General features: G+C 47.8%; 2 protein-coding genes across 4 annotated transcripts in view; both read left to right on the forward strand.

Moving 5' to 3' along the window:
• The window catches only part of Ap2b1 (adaptor related protein complex 2 subunit beta 1), a 115000-nt gene extending 110247 nt beyond the window's left edge, over positions 1–4753 (forward strand). For both annotated transcript variants that reach the window (XM_077800392.1, XM_077800393.1), the window contains one exon: positions 1942–4753. In XM_077800392.1, the coding sequence (XP_077656518.1) occupies positions 1942–2016 (75 nt within the window). In that variant the 3' untranslated portion in view covers positions 2017–4753. The remainder of the gene's footprint in view (positions 1–1941) is intronic.
• Positions 4754–11072: 6319 nt separating this feature from the next.
• Positions 11073–22859, forward strand: Rasl10b (RAS like family 10 member B). Of its 2 annotated transcripts, none has more exons than XM_026380253.2 (4): positions 11073–11177; positions 13977–14335; positions 19744–19868; positions 20346–22859. In XM_026380253.2, the coding sequence occupies exons 2-4, from the start codon at positions 14120–14122 to the stop codon at positions 20614–20616; spliced, it is 612 nt and encodes a 203-aa protein (XP_026236038.1). In that variant the 5' UTR covers positions 11073–11177; positions 13977–14119; the 3' UTR covers positions 20617–22859. The 2 variants fall into 2 exon arrangements, with proteins under 2 accessions (XP_026236038.1, XP_077656704.1); XM_077800578.1 differs by having other exon boundaries at positions 11087–11177; positions 13982–14335.
• Positions 22860–23784: the final 925 nt, after the last annotated feature.

Below are 23784 nucleotides of genomic sequence, written 5' to 3' on the forward strand. Positions count from 1 at the left end.
AGGGTTTGGGGTGAGGAGAACAGAATATTTGAAATCCAGAGAAAATAGAAAAAGTCTTCGTTTTCCTCTGAAGAACAGCTGTAATGCTCAGGTTCTATCTAGGCCTGGTCAATCCACTATTCATGGTGTTCAGCACTTTGGGCTTTTGTTGAGAACAGCAGTATTTCCTTACTAGTCATGAACAACAAAACAAGGAACCTCTAAGCAACAGAACTTAAAGTATTGTTACAAAGGTGTGAAAAAATATAGGACAGTATTTTGGGAAAAAGGAACTACCCCTCTTTAGTCTGAGTTAACTCCCTTAAGCTGTTCTTGTTCTTTTTAGCTTCCTCTCCTCCTCTTCCACCTCCTCCTCTGAACCCACATATTCTCCACTAGAAGTTTCCACAACATTGGCAGTGGAAAGGCTGAAGAGGAGGAGGTAGAAGAATTGCCTCTGTAGGGAATTTAAAAATTGGTGAAATGCCTAAAGCTATAACTTGGGTGGAAGGAGGCTATTTTCCATGTGTATTTGAATTCTTATGTTGGATGGTTGTTTTTGGTTTTTATATTTATCAGAGTTATCTTTCTGACTGATATTAAACAGCAACCTTGGAGACTGAACGTTAAAGCTTTAAAATAAAATATTCTGATTTTTTTTCCTTTTTTTGATTGCTTTTATTTTTTATTTTTCTTTGTTTTTAGGATATTAGTTTTTCAGAAAATTCAGCATTGACCAGTATCTTTTTTATTCTTTTCCAAAGATATTTTCACTATTGATCTATATTTAATTGTTCAGAGTCTCTTTAATAAGAGAATAAAGAGGGAAAATAATCTAAAAAAATACAGACTTTTGTTGCTCTGTCATAACTTAAAAAGAGCAATGATGTCAATAGTCCAAGGGAAAAATTTTTTTCTTATTCTAAAATATATTTTGCTTGCTTATAAGTTATTGTCAATAATAATTTGCCTAATCTGATACAATTAAGGAGTTCAAACCTGGGTTTAAATTTTGTTCTTTTTGAACCACAAAGTGAAATCCTCAGTGTTTAACTTGGTATTCATTAAACTAAGAGAAGAGACAGTGGTGGAGGAGTAGAAGTGGTATCAGAAATATCTAAATTGCCTATCTAAAGAGGCAGAAAATGAAAGATGAAGCATTTGGCACGAATTGCTTTCCAGTTACACTAAGTCACTTGATAGTTCTTGTCTTCCCTTCTTAAGGGTGTATACTCTTGGGCTAGGGGTGTAGCTCAATGGTAGAACACTTGCCTACCATGTGGGAAGCTCTGGGTTCAATCCCCGGGACCCAGAAAGAACAATAAAAAAGAATGTATGCTTCTCCCCAGTGTAATTTAGAAAGGACTTGTATCTTAGACTTTTGCTTTTATTTGACTTGATTGTACAATTCCTCCTTGTCTGAGGAATTGAGGCAGACAGCTGAAATGACCATCAACAAAAGGGTTGGGGTTTTTTAATATTTATTTATTTGTTTTAGGTGGACACAGTATCTTTATTTTATTTTTATATGGTGCTGAGGATCGAACCCAGTGCCTCATGCATGCTAGGCGAGCACTCTACCACTGAGCCCACAGCCCCAGCCCCACCAAAAGGGTTTTTGCCTTTCCTTTTTGTTGGTGTAGTAATCCCTGTAACTCTTGGTAAAGCATTAGAATGGCTGTTTCCCTTGCTGTCAGAGGCTTTGATGTTTTTATCGTGGATTATTTCCTAACCTCATAGACCAACATAGGAGGGAGATAAAAAGACGGCACAGTTTGATATTGGTCAAAGTGAAATTCTAGGATCCACAGCACCTAGTAACATGATCTCTTTGTTTGGCTACTCCAGTGATAGAAGGTTCTCTCGCATTGTATCAGAAATTTTCTTGAATTGAATGCTTGGATACCTTTAGAGTAATGCCAACCTCCATACTAATAGTCCTTCTTCTTTTCTTCTTAACAGCTGTCCCTGAAGTGTAGAGCTCCTGAAGTCTCTCAATACATCTATCAGGTCTACGACAGCATTTTGAAAAACTAATAAACTGGTCCAGTACCCTCCAACTTCCCTGTGATTGGTGCAAGCCAAGAATTCTTAACTGGAAGAAATTGTATAGAATCCGAACTCGAATACACTGAGGCCACCCACCAAGGTAGTGACTAGTCTAACCTGTGCTAACATTAGAGCACAACTTGTTGGATAGTTTTAGCTTCCTGTGAACATTTGTAACCACTGCTTCAGTCACTTCCCACCTCTTGCCACCTGCTGCTGCTATCTGTCTTTACTTGTGGGCTTCTCCGTGCTGTGCCAACAGCTGGCTTTTTCTACACCCTCTTTTGAGTGTAGTTTGATATTTTGTAATCGAGAGCTCATTTCAAAAGCAGAAAAAGACAACAAACATTAAAGCAAGGAAAAGTGTCACTGAAACATAAACTGCACTTTATTGTTTTATATTTTTGTACATATGTGAAGTTGAGGTAGTCGTAGAAAGTGTTAAAACAAGTGGCCATCATTCACAGCAGTCCTAGAGGAAGAGAAGCAGTTACAGCCCACTCTTAGAGGGTCCCTCATCTGTGGCAACCTTGTCCCTGGTCTTTTGGATTTTTGCTCTCTTGGTTTTTGTCTCCATTCTCCTTCCTCCCCGCTGCCGTCACCCACCATATTATCATGTCATTGATGGCCTTGCAGTTGGGAATGGTCAGAGATGTTTCAGGGTACAGGAAACATGGAGCCCATCAGCACCAAAGCCGAAAGAAATTAGACCACATTCCTTTCCACTGAACTAACCCATTAATAAGACTAATTAAGGAATTTGAGTAGAGGTAAGAGAACAAGAACCAAAATGGCCTCTCCCAGCCCTGTTCCCTGTATTCCTCAGGTCCAGTTGACATCTAAAATCAGTTTTCAAGTTGAAACAGACTTTAATGACTTTATCCAACTCTGTTTTCTTACAAAGGAGAAAGATAAAAAGCAAAAGGGGGGGCTGGGTGGTAGCTCAGTGGTAGATAGAGCGCATACCTAACCAGTACCTAATCAAACTGGGTTTGATTCTCAGTCCCTCATATAATTAAATAAAGGTTCATTGACAACTAAAAAATATTTTTAAAAAATCAAAAAGGGTATTATGGCCAAGGCCTCTCCAGCTGTCCAGTAGTGGAGCTGAGGTTGGGTCCCCGAAATTTTCCATCAGTGTTGTGCTCACTGTGGGACTGTCTCACTACTGCTCATTTCCTCAATGCCTTCTCCTGCCTTTCTCTGCCTGCTCTGTGGCGCTTCACATGTTCAGTACTGATTAGCATCAGGTCACAGCAGAGTATCTTTTCAGTTGCTTGAAGGTACATCTGGATGACAGAATGAAGGTATAGCTGATGTTTCCCCTGTCCTCCTAGAGCCTTAATTCCCAAGGTCAGCAGGGTGGGTGTAGAGATGAAGTGAGCTTAGAGATGTTGCAGATTCTCTTTATCCCTTCAGCTCTCTGATCTGCTCTTTACTTGTATTATTCAGATTCCAAAACAAATTAAGATCATCCCAGAAGTTCAAGCAGTTCTTGTCATCTCAAAAGACTGGAGGAGGGCTGGGGAATGTAGCTCAGTGGTAGGGTGTTTGCAATCCCCAGCACCACAGGAACAAAAAAAAGGAGGGATCTTGGAGATGTGAACACAGTGGGGACAACTGGTCAAAGAATGCTTCATGCCCAAAACACCACACTGCTTAGCAGTGTTCACACTGTGTGACCTTTGGACACTTGTGGCTTAGTCTGGCACCTGGTATTCAGGAGCCAACACGTTCTGCTCAGAGTCTCCTAAGTCAGAGGCACCCCAGGGTCCACAGTCCTCATATTGGACTCATACCTAACCCATTGGACTTGGAGAATTGTGGAAAACGAGCAGAAACCAATCCCATCGTGTCCAAAATGATCTTGCTTCGTACCATTTGCAAAGCTTAGGAGGGAGTGGGTCCTCCAAAGCAGTTTCTTAAACCGTAAGGTTCTTCAAGAAAAGAATTAGTGGGTGGGAGAAAGGAAATATGTCCCTCACTCACTACATTTCAGGCACATGAGGAGTAGGAAATAGCACAGGATGTGTGTGGGAGGTGGGTAGGTTGGTGATATGAGGGGTAGAAAAACAAATTGATAAAGTTCCCTTGTTGGGACTCATTCATGGATTCATGGAGTCATGGGATACGAGTAGTGAAGAAGGTTCACACTACAAACACTGTTCTCATCTCAAAGCAAACCATGGTTCCAGAAGAAAAGTGTGTCAGGGCAGACAGAACACAGTTTTGTGCCAGGATATGTCACTCAACCCCTAAAACTCAGACTTCTCGGCCTCCCCACCAATAACAGGAACAGCTGCTATTCCTAGCCAATCTGACTGAGCCAATCCACAGTGTGTTTGTTCCTCCTCCTGTCACACCCTGAGCAGTCAGGGAGGGACTCCACTTCACATAAAAAAGTCTCTTCCCTAGAGATACCACCTGTTGCCTCCACTACATCTTCCCTTCCAGCCTCTTTGGGCCAGATTGGAGGAACCTATTGGAGGTTGCCCAGCACCCCCTTCCTTTCCTCTGTAATGGCAGTTGGCATCATAACAAAGGGCAAGGGAAGCAAACACACACCCAGAACTCTTGCTGGTCAGAGATACCCTGAGTGTCTGTCCTCATCCAAGCCTGTTCCCTGTGCCTGTGTTGTGAAGCCTGGGATGGAGAGAGATGGGGGGAGGGGAAGTGTTGCCCTAAGAATGCTTTATCATTCTTTTGTTCTTATTGGGATCTGTTCTTGGGGAGGGTGGGGTTGGGCGAAGCTTGACTTTGTGTCTTCGTCAATAAACTCTCATTTACACAAAAGTTTGTGGTATGTACTTTGTTCCCAGAAGGAAACTCTAGGACAAAACACAGCTGGTCAGATAGAGACAGAACATTAACCATTCTTTAAAAAAAATTTTTTTAATTTTATTTTATTTGAGGAAGAATCACATACCTCAGCGGAGGCTCCTGTTGACCAAGCCCCAAACCACTGCCACCACAAGCATCTCCACAGGCAGGGAGTGTTCCGGAGAGCCCTTATGTCTTCCCTGGCAGGTGTTGCCAGGGGCACTAGGCTTTCTTCTGATGTGTGAGTAGGTAGCCCACCAACAGGGCCTAAGGGTAGGAGCAGCACAGCTGCGCTCAGTTTCCCAGGACACTTCACTTAGCTCTCAATTTGCAAAAGCCTCTCAGTCTTGGAGTCAGAGCTGCATATTCCCAAGCAAATAGAAAGTACTGCTGCTTTTAGCAAGTTTCCCAAGGAGTTCAGGTCTAAGTACCTGCATTTGTGTTGTTGGGGACACAGCCCAGGTGCTGTCAAGATGAGGGTCTCAGACTGGGGAAGTAACTCAGTGGTAGAGCACTTGCCTGGCATGTTTAAGGCCCTGGGTTTAGTCCCCAGCACTTGGGGGGAGATACACATACAAACTTGCCCTCCCTGGGTTTTGTGGAAGCTGACACACACTGAAATCTCCCACAGCCTTCACTTGGGGGGAAAGGTTGGAGTGAGGGGTTCTGGGCAAATTCCTGCATTCCCCACTGCTAGTCCAGTTGAGAGACTTAAGTGATACTCAGAGCCATGGCTACTTTTATTACTTGGATGTCCTGGCACTAGCCAGGAACTCCTAGTTGTTGGGCTGTGGTTAGGCCAAATTGTAATATGAATAATAAATACATGGGGAGGAGTGGGGTCAGGTTGGTCTTGAGGTTCAGGGTCAAAGATAGAGGGGGGCCTTACTGAAATTACCCCTTGGAGTCATTAGTTTAGAGTGATGTCCTTTAGGCAAAGAAATTCTCCAGGGAGAGACTCAGCCTTTGGGTACACATCATCTGGAAATGGGGAAAAAAAAAAAAAGAAAAAGATGGTTCTGTTGAATGAGTCTAGGGCAGAAACTAGGGAAAAACTAAAGAAAAAAAAAACCCTCCCAGTGTTTCTAATATACTGTCAGAGTTAAGAATCATTGCCACGGGGCTGGGGATGTGTGGCTCAAGCGGTAGCGCGCTCGCCCGGCATGCGTGCGACCCGGGTTCGATCCTCAGCACCACATACCAACAAAGATGTTGTGTCCGCCGAGAACTAAAAAATAAATATTAAAAAATTTCAAAAAAAAAAAAAAAAAGAATCATTGCCAGAATTATCAAGAATACAAGTAACAATCTTGGCAAGGATGTCAGGGGAAAAGTATACTCATACATTGCTGGTGGGACTGCAAATTGGTGGCAACCACTCTAGAAAGCAATATGAAGATTCCTCAGAAAACTTGAAATGGAACCACCACTTAACCCAATTATCCCACTCCTCGGTCCATATACCCAGAGAACTTAAAATCAGCATACTACTGGTCTTAGAAACAATATACCTGAGATCTCAGTATTTCCCAGTTACCATTCTAGGGGCAGAAGACAGTGTAAATTGTAGGTAAAATCTGGGGTCTCTGTGCCCAGAACATACTGGTTTTCAAATCAGATGTGACAAGAACTGAGGAAAGGCAGAACCTATTAGAGAACTTTTGGGGGAATGAAAGAGAAACTGGAGTGGAGCAGGGAAGGCACAGACAAGGGTCAGAGACCCTGGCTCTGCCACGTCAATGTTTATAGCAGCTCAGTTTGCATAATAGCTAAGCTATGGAACCAACCAAGGTGCTCTTCAACAGATGAATGAATAAAGAAGCTGGTATATATACAAAATGGAATATTACTCGGCCATAAAGAAGAATGAAATTATGGTGTTTGCCAGTAAATGAATGGAACTGAACACTATCATGCTAAGTGAAATAAGTCAAAACCAAAAAATCAAGGGCTAAATGTTCTCTCTGATATGCGGCTGCTAACACAATAAGGGGTGGGGATGGATTAGACAAAGAGGAATGAAGGTAAGGGAGGGGGGATAGGCACAAGAAAAACAGTAGAATGAATTGGACATAACTTTCCTATGTTCATTTATGAATACATGACCAGTGTAACTCCACATCATGGACAAACAAAAGAATAGGAAGTTATACTCCATGTATGTATAATATGTCAAAATATATTCTACTATCATTTATAACTGAAAATAACAAAAATTGTAAAAAGGGCTGGGGTTTTTAGCCCAATGGTAGAGCGCTTGCTTAGCACACATGAGGCACTGAGTTCGATCCTTGGCACCACATAAAAATAGATATTGTGTCCATCTACAACTAAAACATATTTTTTTAAAAGAGAGAGTGAGAGAGGAGAGAGAATTTTTTTAATATTTTTTAGTTCTCTGCGGACACAACATCTTTGTTGGTATGTGGTGCTGAGGATCGAACCCGGGCCGCACGCATGCCAGACGAGGGCGCTACCGCCTGAGCCACATTCCCAGCCCTAAAAACTATTTTTATAAAAAAAATTTTAAGTCACTGCTAGAGAGACAGACCTGTTCATCTACTTCCTCTTCTATGGTAAAGTTTGTGTTCTTGTGGCAGGGGAGAAATGGTAAAGTACTTCCACGCACATGGTACCTGCTTATTCCCTTGTCTGTCTCATTACCCCCATTTTTCAGGCAAGACATGGCAGAGCCAGGGCTTCTGACCCCTGTCTGTGCCTTCCCTGATCCGTTCCAGTTCCTCCTTCATTCCCCCAAAGGTTGTCTAATAGGTTCTGCCTTTCCTCAGCTCTTGTCACATCTGATTAGAAGACCAGTATGTTCTGGGCACAGAGACCCCAGATTTTACCTACAATTATACTGTCTTCTGCCCCTAGAATGGTAACTGGGGAATACGGAGATCTCAGGTATGTTGTTTCTGAGGCCAGAAAATGGCTGAGGACTCTCAGGTTTGGGCCTTCCTACTTCCACCTCTTGCATTAATGCTTTTTTTTATTTTGCTTGGACCCAGATTTCTTTTCCCTGCCACCCCCAGCTCCAGGAGGCAAGAGCCTGTTTATTTTAATACCTGGTATGGCACTTGGGAAAGATGACACCTCCCCCGTTGTTACCCATTTCTATCTCCTGAACACTAATCCTAGAATCCCAATCTGCCCCCAGACATGCTATTAGCAACAAGGATGTTTCTTGAAAAGTTTCTGAGTTGGCTCTAAACTTGCCCTTTCAGATTCTCATGTAGCATTTGCCCTGCCATTCTCCATGCGGCCAACAAGGGAAAGACTAATTCGGGGGATTGGTTAGACCCAGATTCTCAGGTGGAGAAGTGGTTTTCAAGGATTTAATTTCCTGCAGCATTGTTTTGGGAAAAGACTGCCATCTATCTCTAGGATCATTCCTCCTTTGGGAAGAGCCCCAACACTTTGAGCTGTGAGAACTCCACTCACCACCTTCTCCAACTGTGTAGGTGTTGAGAGGATGAGGTTCAAGTCTAGCCTCATGTTTTCCCTCCCTGATTTCATTCATGTTCCACTTATAGTCAGAGGCCCCAAGATCTAGCCAATCAGCTTCTGAATGTCCCGTGGTGTCCTTGGCTATAATGGAGCAGGGGCAGAGGTGGACAGATTCAGGTCTTTGTCCTTTCTGTCCCACTTAATGCTGGAGCCTCATGTGGTGCAGATGGATCCATGGAACCTGATCAGCTTGTTCATCTGGCTTGCTCAGCTCAATCAGAGCCACCTGAGAGTCAAGGCCAGACAGACTCAGGGGAGGAGCCTCTCAAATGTCTTCACTAAGGTAACCCTAATGACAGAAAGAGAAGGAACAGGCCTCTGGGAGTGTATGCGTTCTTGACCTAAAGTAACTCTCAGCAAACCAAAATGAATTCAATGCCTTAAATTCAGGCAAATTTGCCACTCTATGAAGATACTATTAGTTGTTTTTGGGTTTTTTTTTAATAAAAAGTGACCTACCACTGAAAGCCAGTAAGCTCCATAATTAACCCATGGCTTTGTGTTTCTCCTAATATAAGCTGAGATGTTTCTGAGAAGGCTGACTCAGAGGTCAGAGTGTGAGCATTGCTCAGTTTCTTATTTCTAGCCCCCCTGGAGCTGAAATGGAACTATGCTCTAGGTGAATAACGTGAAACCTGGGATCCTCAGGCAGGAGAAGGATTAACAATCTAAGATTTTCAGATACCACAGGAGACAGTGCCCTAGACAATTTAATCAAATTAAAAGGCTCCCAGTGACCCCAACATGATCCTGGTGGGGGACAGTAACATCTGATTTCTCTCCATCTCTACCCCCTGATAAAGTAGAATTCTGCTTTGGGAGGAGGCACTATTCTTCCCAGCCCTATTCTTGCTTTCAGCTACTGCCCCAGGCTTTTTCCTCCTACCCACATCCAAGACCTCTAGAAGCCAACCTAGAACAAATGGAAACACTTTTCAGAGAGTTGCCCCCCTTCCCTAGAATGGCTATGTATCTCTAAAAAGACAAGAAAAAGAAAAGCCACACACTGAGACTCGCTGTTCTCTTGCCAGGCATTGTGTTAAGGATTCTACACACCGAAGTCATATCCTGTCAACAACTAATAACATCTTTATTTCATAAAAAGCAAAAGTTACTTGTCTCAGTCACACTGTAAGTGACAGACCCAGAAGTTAAATCCACCTTTGTCTGATTCTGAAGCCCAGCCTCATGTTTTATGCCTAGACAGAAGCTGGGAGCAACTGGAAAGGTGTCCAAAATACAGAACCCAAAAGGAGGAAGAAAACTGGGAGAGCTGGGGCCCATAGTTATGGAAAGTCATGGTGGAAAATGCAGGGCCCCAGGGGTGAAAATACTTGGCAGATCTCTCAGACCATCTCTCTCCCTGCCCTAATGGCATAAAAAACACAACCTGACCATGCTACCCTGCTCCAAAGTCCTCTGTGCTTTCCCCTTCAGCACAGGGCTATTATCGGAACTCATCCTGGCACTCGGGAACTTTGGGACCTCACCCTAACCAACTTCTCAGCCTCTTCTCTCACCATACTTCCTGGGCTTCTGTCTAGTTCTTGGACTGATTCCTCAAACCTCTATAATTGCTTCTGACTTCTCTTGTCTGCAAGTCCTCTTCTATAACACCCCTTCTTCCCGTTCTCCAAGTCCACTTCTTTTAAAGGTTGCTTCCTTGAAGGCTGCCTCCTCTGAAGCCTCCACTGACTCCACTAAGGAGTTGGATTACTGTCTCTGCCCTCCCCCAGCACCTTGTCTTGACACACTGCACACCTTCCAGTGGCTTGTCTGCTTTTGGCCTTCCCACTGGACTGTGAGCCCTATGCCAAACCCAGCAGCTACCCAGCCAGAGACTCTCATTTGTTTCCCACATTTTGCAGATAAGTTACTCTGCTGCCCTCATCCACAGCGATCTCATCTGCAAAACAGGGGAACAGAATCTACCTCAAAGAACGTTGTGGGGATTAAATTTGAGTATTCAGGCAAAGCTCCTAGCACATTTATTGTCTGGGACAATAAATGTTAGCTATTGGTGATGAAATGATGTTGATGATGATAGTTTTACAATAAAAACATGGGTCATTTTGCCCTCAACCCTGGCAAATGCTCCAGACTGAAGAGGAAAGGGACACAGCAGTTTTCATTCGGGAGTGGAGGTCACACATTGGCAGGCGATCAGCTTTGCTTTGCGCTAGCCTGGTCTGCCTCTAACTGCCGCAGGGAAGGAGGAGAGTGACCACCCTTTGCTCAGACCTCTTTGGGGGTGGAGGAGAAAAACCTGGACGACTAGTCCCCAGTGCGGGGCACACACTGGGCTCCTGCAAGTAACTGATCGAGTGGACTGGTAAAGGTCAGAAGGACAGAACTGGGGAGGTGGGTGACCGGGAACTTGAGGTAGGGTTAGGAGAGGATGCGAGGATCTGAGAGCAGGAGTTGGAACGCAGCCAGACTTCAGAGTCTCTCCCGTCCCCTTTTCCCACTCCAGGTTCGAGCTAAATTCTCGTAGGGAGAATCTCGAGGGAGGTGAAGGTCGAGGCTAGGGGTTAAGGAAGCGGTCGGGGCTGCCGAGGAATCCGTCGGGCTCAGGGACCCAGCGGAATGCCCCGCCCCCTCTCCCGCGGGCGCGAGCGGGCGGCGCGGCCGGCAGAGCAGGGCTGAGCGCGACCCTCGGCGCCGCCGCTGCCCCCGCGCCCGCCCGCCGGCCCGCGCCCTCTGCGCCGCGGGGGGCGGCCCTCTTCTCCCCCCGGGCGGGGAGCCTCGGCAGCGCCGGAGCCCGGGGGGAGCGCGGCCCCGCCGGCGGCCAGGGCAGGGGGCGGCGAGCACGGCCCCGGGTAAGCGGCGGAGAGAACGGGCTGGGCCCGGGGTCGGACGGGGTCGGACGGGGTCGGACGGGGTCGGGGCTGGGTCGGGGTCCTCCGGGGCGGCGGGCGACCGGCGCGGGGACCGAGGAGGGGGCCGGCGGGGAAGCGGCGCGGGGCGGCCACGTGAGAGCTGCAGCTGGGGGCCGGGGGGTGCCTGTGAGGTGCTGGAGGCGGAGAGCGAGCTGGGCGCCTGCGTCCCCCTAACTCCTACCTGGCAGGTCGTGGGGAGCCCAGCATCCTCCCGTGCCCTCCACCCTCCCCCACGCGAACGTGGTGGGGACAAACAGCTGGCGGACCGGTGACCTGGCCCTCGGGATCCGCAAAAGCCCTGGCCCTCCTTGGTCCGGGGCAAGGACCCAGGTGTCCGGGCGGAGGGAAGGGGTCAAGAAGCAGGCTTTGGCCCCAGTGTGTGGCCCATCTCCTGCCCGCCGCTGTCTGCAGACTCACTGCAGAGCGCAGGCCTTGGGAAGGGAGCTCAGGGGCCTGGGCCCTGCTTCCTAGGACGGACCCTTCCATCCCCACCCAACCAGGCATGTGGCATTAGTAAATTTTTAGACCCAGGACCCTTGGCTGGGAAGAAGGAAGGGACGCTGGTCACCTCTGAGTTGGGGACAGGGGCCGCACTTGGGCCTGATGAGTTCTAGGAGGCTGGCCCCTGCCAGCCTTGTACCCCCTTGTACCCTCTCCCTGCCTCCAGGGCTGTTCCCTGCCTTCGTTTCTGCTACTCCCCAGAAAGGGCTGCTTTGTGGACAGGGAATGTAGTATCCAGCAGAATCTTCAGGTAAGGGACATCCTAGAATCCCCCAAGTTGCCACACCCAGAGACAAGCCAGACTCTGGCATCCCTTGCCCCTTTTTCCTCCCCTAGGACTGCCCCCTCCCCACCTGCTTGTTATGTAATTAACCCAGCTGAGTCTCTCTGCCAAGCTGGCAGTGTCCAGGGATGCTGGAGGGGCCTAGGGGATATATGGGGAAGAGGAATTGGTACTTCTGCAGTTGTGGGGGAACATAAGTGTACAGGCACCTGTTGGGGAAAGGACATGTATGGGATGCAAAGGACATCAGGGTCCTAGACTTAGCTGACAATTCAACTGGTTAAGAGTTCTTCACTTTTCTAAGTCTTTGGGTTTTTAATTTTGTTTTTCCTTCAATAAAATGAGAAGAATCTCACACAGACATATCACATGTATGTGAATCCATACAACAGTGGATAGTGACTACTCCCAGGATTGCTAAGAGGGCCCCATTGAGATTGTGGAAAACCTCAAATGAGTCAAAGGCCTCTGCATGTAACAGTAGTCAATGTTCCTTGGGCCCCTACTCTGTGTAAAGGCACTGGTCTTTACATGCATGACCTCGCCACACCCTGTGAATTTCTTGCCCAAGGTGACACTTTATGGACAGCAGAGCAGGGACTCAAACCCCAGCACTTCTCACTCCAAATCCTGCCCTTAATTTACTATACTACATGCGCACACACCCCATAGATTGAGTCCTTTGATGCAGGACAGCTTGAGGACATCCTTTGTCTACAAAGGAAGAGCATGTACATACCCTGAAAAGCATGGCCCCATCGGAATCTAGAAAACTCACCTGTCCTAGACCTAGTAGTAATGGGAGTTGCCATTCCCAAGAGAAGAAAAGTTCTTTCTTTCTCCTGGTTATGAGACTTACTGGGGTTATCTCAGAAGTGGGAGTTATTAACCTCATTTTAAATATGGTCATTTGCCCACTGATCCCACAACATAGAAATATCAAAGCTGGAGTTTATACCCAAGCTCTAAAATTCATGGAAACTGAACAAGCAAGAAGCTAATGGATCCCTCTCAAAGTATAGTTGCTTTGCAGCCTGTTTCTGGGTTCCAGCTTTGTATCACGTCCTGTGAACCCCAAAGAATGCCAGAGAATCAGACCCAGCCCTTGGCCTATAGGCAGTCACCACTTAGAATCACTACACTTAAAAGTGAGAAGTGCTTCAATATTGTAGAATGAAGTAGTTGCCATTCCCAAATGTGTGACTTTGGGCACACTCGGCCTCCTCTCTGAAGTGGAGATAACAATCTCTCTCCCATAGGGAGATTACCCTGTGCTAACCAGTGTGCTCAGTGGTGCTGCTGTCCCAGATCTAATGTGGTCATCTAGTGCATCCCTACCATTGTCAGCTAGACTTAGCTGACAATTCAACTGGTTAAGAGTTCTTCACTTCTCTAAGTTTTTGGGTTTCTAGTTTTGTTTTTGATTGGGGGTATTGGGAAATGTGGGAGTCATTTTTGGTCATCATGGTGACTGGAGACTGACTGCTAGCAGTTACTTCCATAGTTCCCCGGAAGTAACATGCTGCTGTGGGGGGGGGCAGATCTGTACAAGAAAGAATTGTTTCCCCATAAAATGCCTGGAGGTCCTCCCCCAAGACATCCTTGCCTAGAAATAAGACCGAGAGACTCAGGAGATGCTGTCCTGTCCCAGGCTCAATGGGAAAGCTGGCTTTTGAACCCAAGCCCAGTGCTCTTTCCACTCTGCTATGCAGTCTACCATGGTTGGGAAGTTGGACCTGGTGAAAACTCAGGTTCAACGCAAGTCAAATGAAATATACTGGTGGAACAGCAGGGAAAAAAATGGAGAAGAAAGGATAGAGAGGTTTTGGATAGGTTCTGGGAAAGGGAAGGCATTCTAAGTGGCAGTGACAGCTTCCACAAAGTCCCAGAGGTGGAAAAGTATAGGATATATCCAGGGATAAGCCTGTACACTAAGCCCACCTCTTGTCCCCCAGTCCAGGTGGAGGCCACAGAGGGCCCAGAGAGCAATCAGAGGCAGCAATGATTGGTCCTGACGGTGGCTGAGCCCCCAGCCCCTGGAATATGCAGCCCGGGAGAGCCCCAGGCAAGGACGCGGTGGCGGAGTGGGGCGGGAGGCATGGTCTCCACCTACCGGGTGGCCGTGCTTGGGGCGCGAGGTGTGGGCAAGAGTGCCATCGTGCGCCAGTTCTTGTACAACGAGTTCAGCGAGGTTTGCGTGCCCACCACCACCCGCCGCCTCTACCTGCCTGCTGTGGTCATGAACGGCCATGTGCACGACCTCCAGATCCTGGACTTCCCGCCCATCACCGCCTTCCCTGTCAACACACTGCAGGTAAGCAGCCCTGAGGGCCATGGCTGGTGGGGTTGAGGAGGCTGGACTCCAAGCAGCTCAGACTGTGCCCTGTTGCAAGGGCTCTGCCATTGGATTTGAGAGCTCTGCACTGCACCTGCTTAGAGCTGCACCAGGAAGCCAGACATTTGTATGCTAGCTTATTCAACAAATATTTGATGACTGTTTAATGTGTGCCAGACCCTGCATTGGGCACGGGAAAATAATATGGAATTGGCTTTCAAAGAACTCAGAGTCTATTGAGAGAAGACTAACACATGTATTATATGGTATGATAAATGCTATGATTGGAGAAGAGGAGTGAGCTAAGGCTGCCCTTGAGGAGGCATCTAATCCACTCAGGTGTGTGGGTATTACAGGAGGCGATGTGAACTAACTAGACAGGTAAGGAGCAGTGAGGAAAAGGGCAGAGAACGCTGCTTGCCTGTTACTTCTCTGGGCCTCAGACTTAAATCTTCATTGTCTGTAAAAGGGCCAATAGAACAGGCTGGGACCTGGAAAAAGAGTGTTCTAGAGACTCTGGAGACCCCAATCATTTCTTGCCCAAGGGCCTCTTCTCCTAGGTGATCCCTCCTTCCTCAAATCTCAGGATCAGCCTGCTGGGCACCCTCTCTGCAGTGTTTGGATTTAAGTGCCCCCAGTGCCCCTGGAGATTAAGGAGATTAAGTGCACCTTCCCCTAGCTTGCTAAGGTCCCACCCTCCTTCCCTCTATCTGTGGCTTGGGAGAGAGTAGGGTAGACAGAGAAGCTGGGCTCCAAGATATGTTTGCTCATAAAGGAAGCCTCTGACCAGAGTGTACAGAGATTTGCAGTTAAAGATAGGCACTGTGGTGGAGCCACAGAAGGAGGAGCAGGTGGAGCCTTGGGTAGTTATGACTGAGCAGATACAGCAATCTCAGGGCTGGAGTTGTGGTTCAGCAGTAGAGCACTTGCCTAGCATGTGCAAGGCCCTGGGTTCGATTCTCAGCACCACAGAAAAATAAATAAAATAAAGGTATTGTGTCCAACTACAACTTAAAAATAAATATGTAAAAAAAAAATGAGTACCTTATTTTTTAAAAAAAAGTACAGCAATCTCTCAGGCTGGGAGGCTAGTGCTGGTGGAGAGCTTAGCACTGTCTCAGCAACCCTGTGCAGGAGGACCTTGGCCCAACCTGCCAGATATGCTTATCTCTCCTATCCTAGGTGCCTGGGGTCAGCATCAAAGGCAAAAGTCTGATCCACACAGCTACCAGAAGCAGTGTGACTGAGCTGTCCCAGGGAGCAGATCCTGGGGTCAGGTGCTCTTATTCTCTATAATGGAGGCTTTGATCGTAGCCTGAGTGGATGCTCATATCTTGCTCCCAGCCTGCCACTAAGCTTTGTTCCTTTATTCACATTATTTATTTTCAATGCAATTATAATTTTTGATTAATTTAAAACTATCCTTAATACTGTGGTCTAGAGAAATCTTGGTCCCATCTCTGCCCCCTTCACCCCAAGGTTACACTCTGTAACCATTCTCATTGGTTTGTTTTTTGTTTTGGTACCGGGGATTGAACTCAGGGGTACTTGACCACTGAGCCACATCTCCAGCCCTTTTATGTATTATTTTATTTAGGGACAGAGTCTCACTGAGTTGCTTAGTGCCTTGCTTTTTCTTCTTTTAAATATTTTTATTAGTTGGTGATGGACATTTATTTTATTTATTTATTTACATGTGATGCTGAGAATCGAACCCAGTGCCTTGTACATATTAGGCAAGCACTCCACCACTGAGCAACAACCCCAGCCCTAGCACATCACTTTTGCTGAGACTGGCTTTGAACTTGCAGTCCTCCTGCCTCAGCCTCCCAAGCCCCTGGGATTATAGGCATGTACCACTGTGCTGGCTTGGTTTGGTTTTGTATGGCACTGGGGATCAAATCCATGGCCTGCCAGGGCCATACACTTGCTAAAGTGTTCTACCACTGTATTATATCCCAGCCCCTCGTTGGTTATTCATTCATACTTCAGTGATTTTTCTTTTTTTTAGCTCAAATAAAAAATGTATTCTTATTCCACTTCCTTTTTTACATAAAAACAAAAATCATAGAGAGTGCTCTTCCCCCGCCTCCTTGTGCTGAGAATGAATTCAGGGCATTGCACATGCTAACCACTCTACCACTAAGCTACACCTCTAGCCCTATACTTCGTTTCTTTTGTTGTTGTTCTTGTTTTAATAAGAAACAGGGTGTTGCTAAATTGCCCAGGCTAGCCTTGAACTTGAAATCTTCCTGACTCAGTCTCCAGAGAGCAGGTTAGACTAAAGGTGTGTGACACCAAGTCTGGTCTGTTTTTTTAACTTAACATCATAACCTGGAGACATTCCCTGTCAATATCTAAAGGACTTCCTCATTCCTTTCTCATGACTATGCGGTACTCCATTGAAAAGATGTTCCTCTGGTCCCTTCTTGTTGGACAAATGGGTGGTTTTTGATCTTGTACTGTTTTGAGCAAAGCCACAATGAATAGCTTTGTGCATAAGTCATTTTATACATATACATGTATATTTTATATAGACAGATACATAGATAGATACATAGATAGATGGGTTTGACTCCCAGAAATAGCATTGCTGGATCAAAGGACAAATATACCTAGAATTTAGAAGATATCTCCATATTTCCCTCTATAAAATGCTGTATCTGAGAACCTGTTACTCTGAGAACCTGTTACTCTCAGAGTATATTGTCAAACTGTTATATTTTTGACAGTCTGAGAGATGAAATATTATATTCTTAGTGTAATCCTTATTTGCATCTCTGCTTATGAGTGAAGTTGAGTATTTTTCCATGTGTTTTAAAGGCCTTTGTGTTTCTTTTTCTGAGAAATATTAATATCCTGTGCCCATTTTTCTATTGGGTCATTTGGCCTTTTTCTTTATGGTTGACCTGGGACTCGAGTAGATTTTAATCCTGGAGCACAGGTAGGGGACTTTGGGCAGAGAAACACTAAGAAGGGACCCTAGAAGCCCCAGAGATCAGTATAAACTCAAGAATCCTGATGGCTATTATTTGAAAAAAAAAAATACATTCTTCCCCATTGTCAAATGAGATCCAGCCCAGAAGAGTGGTATTTCTTAGGTCTAAACTTAAATTGTTCCTTCCACTGACCCTTCTATCAGAGAAGGAAGCTGAGGTTTGAGGCATATGCATCCTACCAAAGAAATACCCACAAATGCATGGTTGAGCCCCAGGTGGCTGAGCCTCTCAGCTTCTATGTCCCTGGAACAAGACTCAGTTTCCATAGCTCCTTCTGTGTGTGTGTGTGTGTGTGTGTGTGTGCATGCATGCGTACACATATGCACACATGTGCACACGTGTGCACTCACACATGCATGCACCCTATGGATTAAACCCGGGGCCTTGACCATGCTAAGTATATGTTGTGTCACTGAGCTATATGCTCAGCCCCTCTTTCTCTGCCTTAATACAGCTCTAAAATGGTCTTTGTGGGGAACAAATTAGAACCCTGCACAGAGCAAACTGAAGGAAAGCTGAGCTTTCTTGATTCCTCCCTTCAATCAAGGGATGAAGGAATAACTCAGCCAATCAGAAGCCTTCTGCTTGTCCCTTTTAGGGCCCCCAGAGAGAAGTGAGTGGGAGGCAGCTTGGAGGTCCCCTGGAGGAGGGAGCATGTTGGGGGAAAAGTGGGGCTGTCACCCTGGAAGGCTGGCAGCTGCTCCCTATCCCTGGAAGAGAGCTTGCAGAGAGTAGGAGCCTCTCCTCCTTCTCTCTTCCCACCAGTTTCCACTCCTTGTGTGGGATACAGAAAACCTCATACACATGCAGGTCTCTGGCTCCCAAGGGTCACTGTGTCTCACAGAATGCATTCTTCCCTGGTCTGAGAGGAAGCCAGTTCATGGTTTCCTACAGTTTTAGATTTTTTTCTCAGCATCCTCTCCCTGCACCAAAAATTAAAACCTCAGCACAAAGAATAGATGCCATATCATCTCCCTGGGGAGATCCACTGCAGCATCCTCCAAACCTTTCAGCTGGAACTGCTGTTTTGAAGTCAGACTTCCCTCTCCACCTCTGTCACCAAAATCTTTTTCCTCATAGTCCTTCCTCAAGGTGGTGAGCCAGCTGTAGTTCTCCCTTGCTCCCAATCCTTGCCCTAACTTAATTCAGATTAGTATAGGGGACATGCCTCCACCAGCTTCTAGTCTTTTTTTCCTTTCCTTTCTCCTTCTCCTCCTCCTTCATGCTGGAGACATACTTTACCATTGAACTACATCTCGGGCCCCTCCTAATCATTTGCATGGGACCTAAAAGGAGAAGAACCTGATTCCTGTTGCCCCTGAAGGCCTCTGCACCCCCCCCAACTCCAGGGGTCCCCTTCTTTCAGTACACTGGCTTTGTGAAACTTCTTTTGCAGTTTTATCTGTTGGCAGGTTAATTAGCTAATTAATCTCATAAGGAATCTTCTCTTTAGCACATTCAGTCTTTCCAGGGGCCTATTCATCTTGAGCTGCAGCTCTCCCTGAGAAGTTGCCACAGACATTCAGGAAGGTCCATCTCTGGGGTCCTGCTCTAGGATGGAATCCCCACCCTACCTGCCTTATGTATCCAGTCTCAACTTTTTCCCCTGGTTTTCTACTTGTCAACCCTTAGGGGAGAAAGGAGTATACAGAAGGGACCCATCAGGTAGCAATCTCAGGGTAGTGTTAGAGGCATTGATCTCCGCTCAGGCAAGGTGGGCTTCAGGACCATGGAGAGCTCACTATGCTTTGTGGTGCCATTAAGGAGCATCAGCTAAAAGCCAACAGTGCTAGCTAGGCACTGAGCAGAGGAAGGAGTGTGTCAAGTGAGGCCCTCCGGCCAAGCCCTCTTGGGAGCTTACAACAAATGTGGGAAATTGAAAATGGAACACGTTTCCCCAGGAGATAATCAAAGGGTTGTTAGAATACAGGAGATGAGGGGAATAGTTCCTGCTTGCTGGAAGGCTGGCAAATCAGGAAGGCTTCTTAGAGGAGGAGATACTTCAGTTGAGTATTGGGAGATAGGATTTCAGCAGGCCTAATAACGAGCTCAGGGCTGAGATCTTAGAGGCACTTAATAAATGTGCTTGTTGAACAAAGCACTGGATGGATGGATGAGGGGGCAAAATGTCACAAGGCAGATCTAACCTCCAGATGTGCACAAGACCGGACAGTGACCCTGGAGGTCAGTCAATGTGACCTGCTTTGTCCTGGCTTGGGGGCAGGGAAGCTGTAGCACTGAGTACCTCCATTCCCTCTGGGCCTGGCCTCCTTGGGGACAGATGGAAGGCTTCTGGTGCAGTGGCAGGTGAAAGCACTCTCAGTCTGCTGGGAGGAGGCTGGGGAGCTCATGGCTGCTCTAACTCCTGCACTGGCTTGGGTGTTACAGGAGTGGGCAGATGCTTGCTGCAGGGGACTCCGGAGTGTCCATGCCTACATCCTGGTCTACGACATCTGCTGCTTTGACAGCTTTGAATACGTCAAGACCATCCGCCAGCAGATCCTGGAGACACGGTAAGGGGCTATGATTCCATTTAATCCCACCCTATGAATGCTCCAGTGCTAACCTACCCCAGAGGAAAAGGAATAGTGGTGAAGTGTATGTGCCCTCTGGTTTTCACATACCTATTCAAATATGCACATACTCATATTTTTCTGTCCCTACTTCTGTTAACTCATTTTGGGATCCTAACTGTGGGGTGTTTAGGATAGTGGAGTGGTTAAGAGCATAGTCTCCAGGAACAGGACTTCCAGGATCACTCAGCTGCATGCCTATAGGCCAGTTAACATATAAGGCTCAGTTTCCTCATCTATAAAATGGAGATACAATAATATCTGGTAATTGGGGGGTTTTGTTTGTTGGGTCAGTTGTGTTGATTAGAGAATATAACTCAACCCAAGGACTTAAAGCTGTACCTGGAACAGAACATACTGTAGTGTAGAGTCCAGTGAAACTGAAGAGAGTTCTGAGATTCTTGCCTCACCCTTCAGGGTTATTGGTACCTCCGAGACACCCATCATCATCGTAGGCAACAAGCGGGACCTGCAGCGCGGTCGTGTGATCCCACGCTGGAATGTGTCGCACTTGGTGCGCAAGACCTGGAAGTGTGGCTACGTGGAATGCTCAGCCAAGTACAACTGGCACATTCTGCTGCTCTTCAGCGAGCTGCTCAAGAGCGTCGGCTGCGCCCGCTGCAAACACGTGCACGCTGCCCTGCGCTTCCAGGGCGCTCTGCGCCGGAACCGCTGCGCCATCATGTGATGCACAGGCGCCCTGCACAGCCACAGGCTGCAGACCCGCTGGCCCCTGAGGAGGGCAGGGTGGTGCTGGGGCTGCTTCCGGGACTGGGGCTGGAGGCGGGAGCCAGCAGAATAGAACTCTGAAGGTCCTGGCCTGAGGCACCCCACAAACGAGCACCTCCACACGTGCTCTGAGAGGCAGAGGGCAAGGGGGAGCTTCCGCTAACTACTCAGTACTCCCCTTCTCCCACGGTTGTCTTCCTGGGGCAGCCACCTTCAGTGCTGTAGTTAGTGCGGGGCCTGGCCTGGCCTGAAAGTGCACCACAGCCATTTGAGATTGGGGGTGAGTGTGTGAAATGGAGGGTGGGGTGAGGAGGTGCTACCTTGGCCAGGCCCCCACTTATCTTTTCCAGAGTGTGTCTGTCTTTGCCCAGTGTCTTCCTTTTCCGTGTCTGTCTGTCCAAGCGTCTGTTAGTCCTCACCTGTCTTATCCACCCTCCAATCCCCCTCCCGGCCCCCCAGCTCCACTCACAGGGCTCTCATTTCATCCATCCCTTTTTCGAAGATCCTGGCATCTTTGTGATGCCAGGCCTTCTGACTGTCAGCACCACTGGCACAGGGCAGAGAGAGGCAGGTGGCCCAAGGATCCAGATCAAGGGGTCCAAGGGTTGAGGTCCCAGATCAGTCAGGGGGAGAAGGCTGAGCTCTCCCACTTTCAGGGAGACCTCCCTGCACAGCAGCCCCCAGAGACACAACAACCTACCTTCCAGCCTTAACTCGATGGTCCGTCCCTGCCGGGTGCCCCTCACCCTTTTCCTGATCCCAAAGCCAGATCACCTCCTGGGTTAAAACTTTTTGTTTTTTGGGCAGAGCATGGAGAGGGAATCCCCCAAAGGATAGATTCCTTTCCATGACGCCAAGTTCCAGTCCTCTATTACCTCCTGCACTGGGTGGTCTGCCAGATTGGGGGATGTCAAGTTCTGGGGGGCTGTTGGTGGTGGGCAGGATGGTACCCAGGAGGGGGTCAGGTTATGCCTGTGACCATTGTGTCTCCCTGTCCCATCTCAATCTGACTACCCCAGACTCTGCCTGCCTCAGCTCTCAGATTACCTTTATTAATCTGGGCAGGATCAGAGCCAGGAAAAGAATTATGGGAACCCCTGTGCTTGGGGGAGATACGCCTGCATCTCCACCCATAGGTGGACACCCTCAGGATCTGACACCCCTTTGTCCCAACAGCAGTTGGCCCTATGCCCTAACTCACTCCGCCCCCATTTTCTCCGGCTGCCTGGCCGGGTTTCTACCTCTCGTCACCGGAGCTGATCACTGTCAGTTTTGTACCGATTTAGAAAAAACAATAATAAGATTATAGGGATGGCTTGAGGGATTGCTGGGGGATTTGGAGGGAGGGAGAAGGGGTGCCATGTTCCCCACCCCCAGCCAAAGGAAGTTCTCCTTGAGGCTGAGCCCTCAGCCCTGGTCTGGTGGGAGGATATCAAGGTCCCTTGCTAAAAGAGGGGAACAAATAGCAATCCAGCCTTAGGTAAGGCTGAAGCACATAGACCAGGAAATCAAGTAGCCCAGAGCAGTGATGGAGGCGAGTCTGGAGTAAGGGCTGTGGGTGGGGAATTTATTATGGACATTCAGTAAGGGAGGGAATCTGTGATTCTCTCCAGCTCCCCCCTCCCACCTATTCCCACTCCCTCCACTCGCTGGAGGCAGCACAGCCCTAGAGCAACAGCCCTGACCTTCGGCAGTCCAGTATTCCTGGGTTCTAGTCTCACTGTGCTACTTGCTTTGGGCAAGTGACTTGCTCTCTCTGAGCCCCGCTCTAAAACAGAGGAGGTGGCTCCCCTTCCCCACACTTTTAGGAGTGGCTGGGAGGGTAAGGAAGAGGGCCTGCCTCCTTCTGTCTCCTGTGCCCCCACCTCCTGGCCCAGCAGGAGGTGGGGTTAAGGATGACAGCATCTCATCTGCCCTATTACCCCCAACTCTGAGGTTCCTGAGGTGAGGGTGGGGACCCAGGCCTCTGGCTGCCCCTGTGGGAGCCATTGGAATGTACCCTCTGTCCAACCCCTCTCACCACCACCACTTCACTCCAGGTCTTGGATTTCAGGTCCCTCTGCACCCATTTTGAGTCTCTGTCCTCCCCCCATTCCCCCACCAGGGTTTCCCACCACAGGGTCTGGAAGTGTGTGTGATGCCCATTGAGCTGTTATTGGAAGTCAGATTAAAAATCAGGGAGTGTTTTCCCTTGTTTCTGTACCAAGGTGTCGACTGGCTTTTCCTCATGGAGGGAGGGAAGTGGAGGGTGCCTGCCTTCTGAGCTCTTTGTGAAAGAGGAGTGAGGGTAATGAGATAGCCCTCAGTCCCAAAGGCCAGGTCAACCAAGAGATCAAAGGATAAGAGTGGGAGACTTCTCCTTTTCACCCAACCCCAAACCCTTCAATTCACGGAAACCATCCAGGAGGGAAATGACTTTTCTGCTTGCCACTCTCTGGAAATTTTTCATAACAAGACTCAGCCCCAACTGCTTCTGCATCTGTTCCTTCCCATTCAGGGCTGAGATTCTGTGGTCTCTCAATCTTAACTTCTTGGACATAAATGTGTTAGGAACACTCTGCACCAACCAGTTGACCCTTCAGAGCTTTGGAGTCCTTGGCAAGGGTGGCCTGAAGAAGCCTTTGCATTGGGCTGCCCTTGTCCCTCTCTATGGTGTTGATAGCCTGCCACCTCCAGGAAAGAGAAGACTGTTGGGCAAGGTGGGCTGAACCTGAGCAGAGAAAGGCTCCCTCCACCTTGTCCCCACCTGTCGCATGGGATAATGCTTGAAGACACACCTTCCTGAACCTCCACAATGCTGAGGGACTCAAGAAGCTTGGGGCTCAAGGACAGATCCACATATGTTGAATAACTTACAGTTGTGGAAACAGGTGGGTATGGCCAGAGGCCAGGAGTTAGGGAGCTTATTTGAGGGAGGACAATAAGATATAGGATCACCCCGCTACCCCTGGCCTAATGCTGGAATAGAAATAGTATGTTGCCCGTTTGCTCATCTGAACAGTTTGAGTCTATGTTTATCATCTGGTCTGCCCCTGGCCAAGGCCCTGTTTTGAGGTGAGGGAATTTCCCTTCTCTTCTCAAATACTTGGGCATTCTTTTGCTTCCTTTCTCCCCAATCCTTAGGCTC

This window comes from Urocitellus parryii, chromosome 7 (assembly GCF_045843805.1).
Source record: "Urocitellus parryii isolate mUroPar1 chromosome 7, mUroPar1.hap1, whole genome shotgun sequence".
NCBI lineage: Eukaryota > Metazoa > Chordata > Mammalia > Rodentia > Sciuridae > Urocitellus > Urocitellus parryii.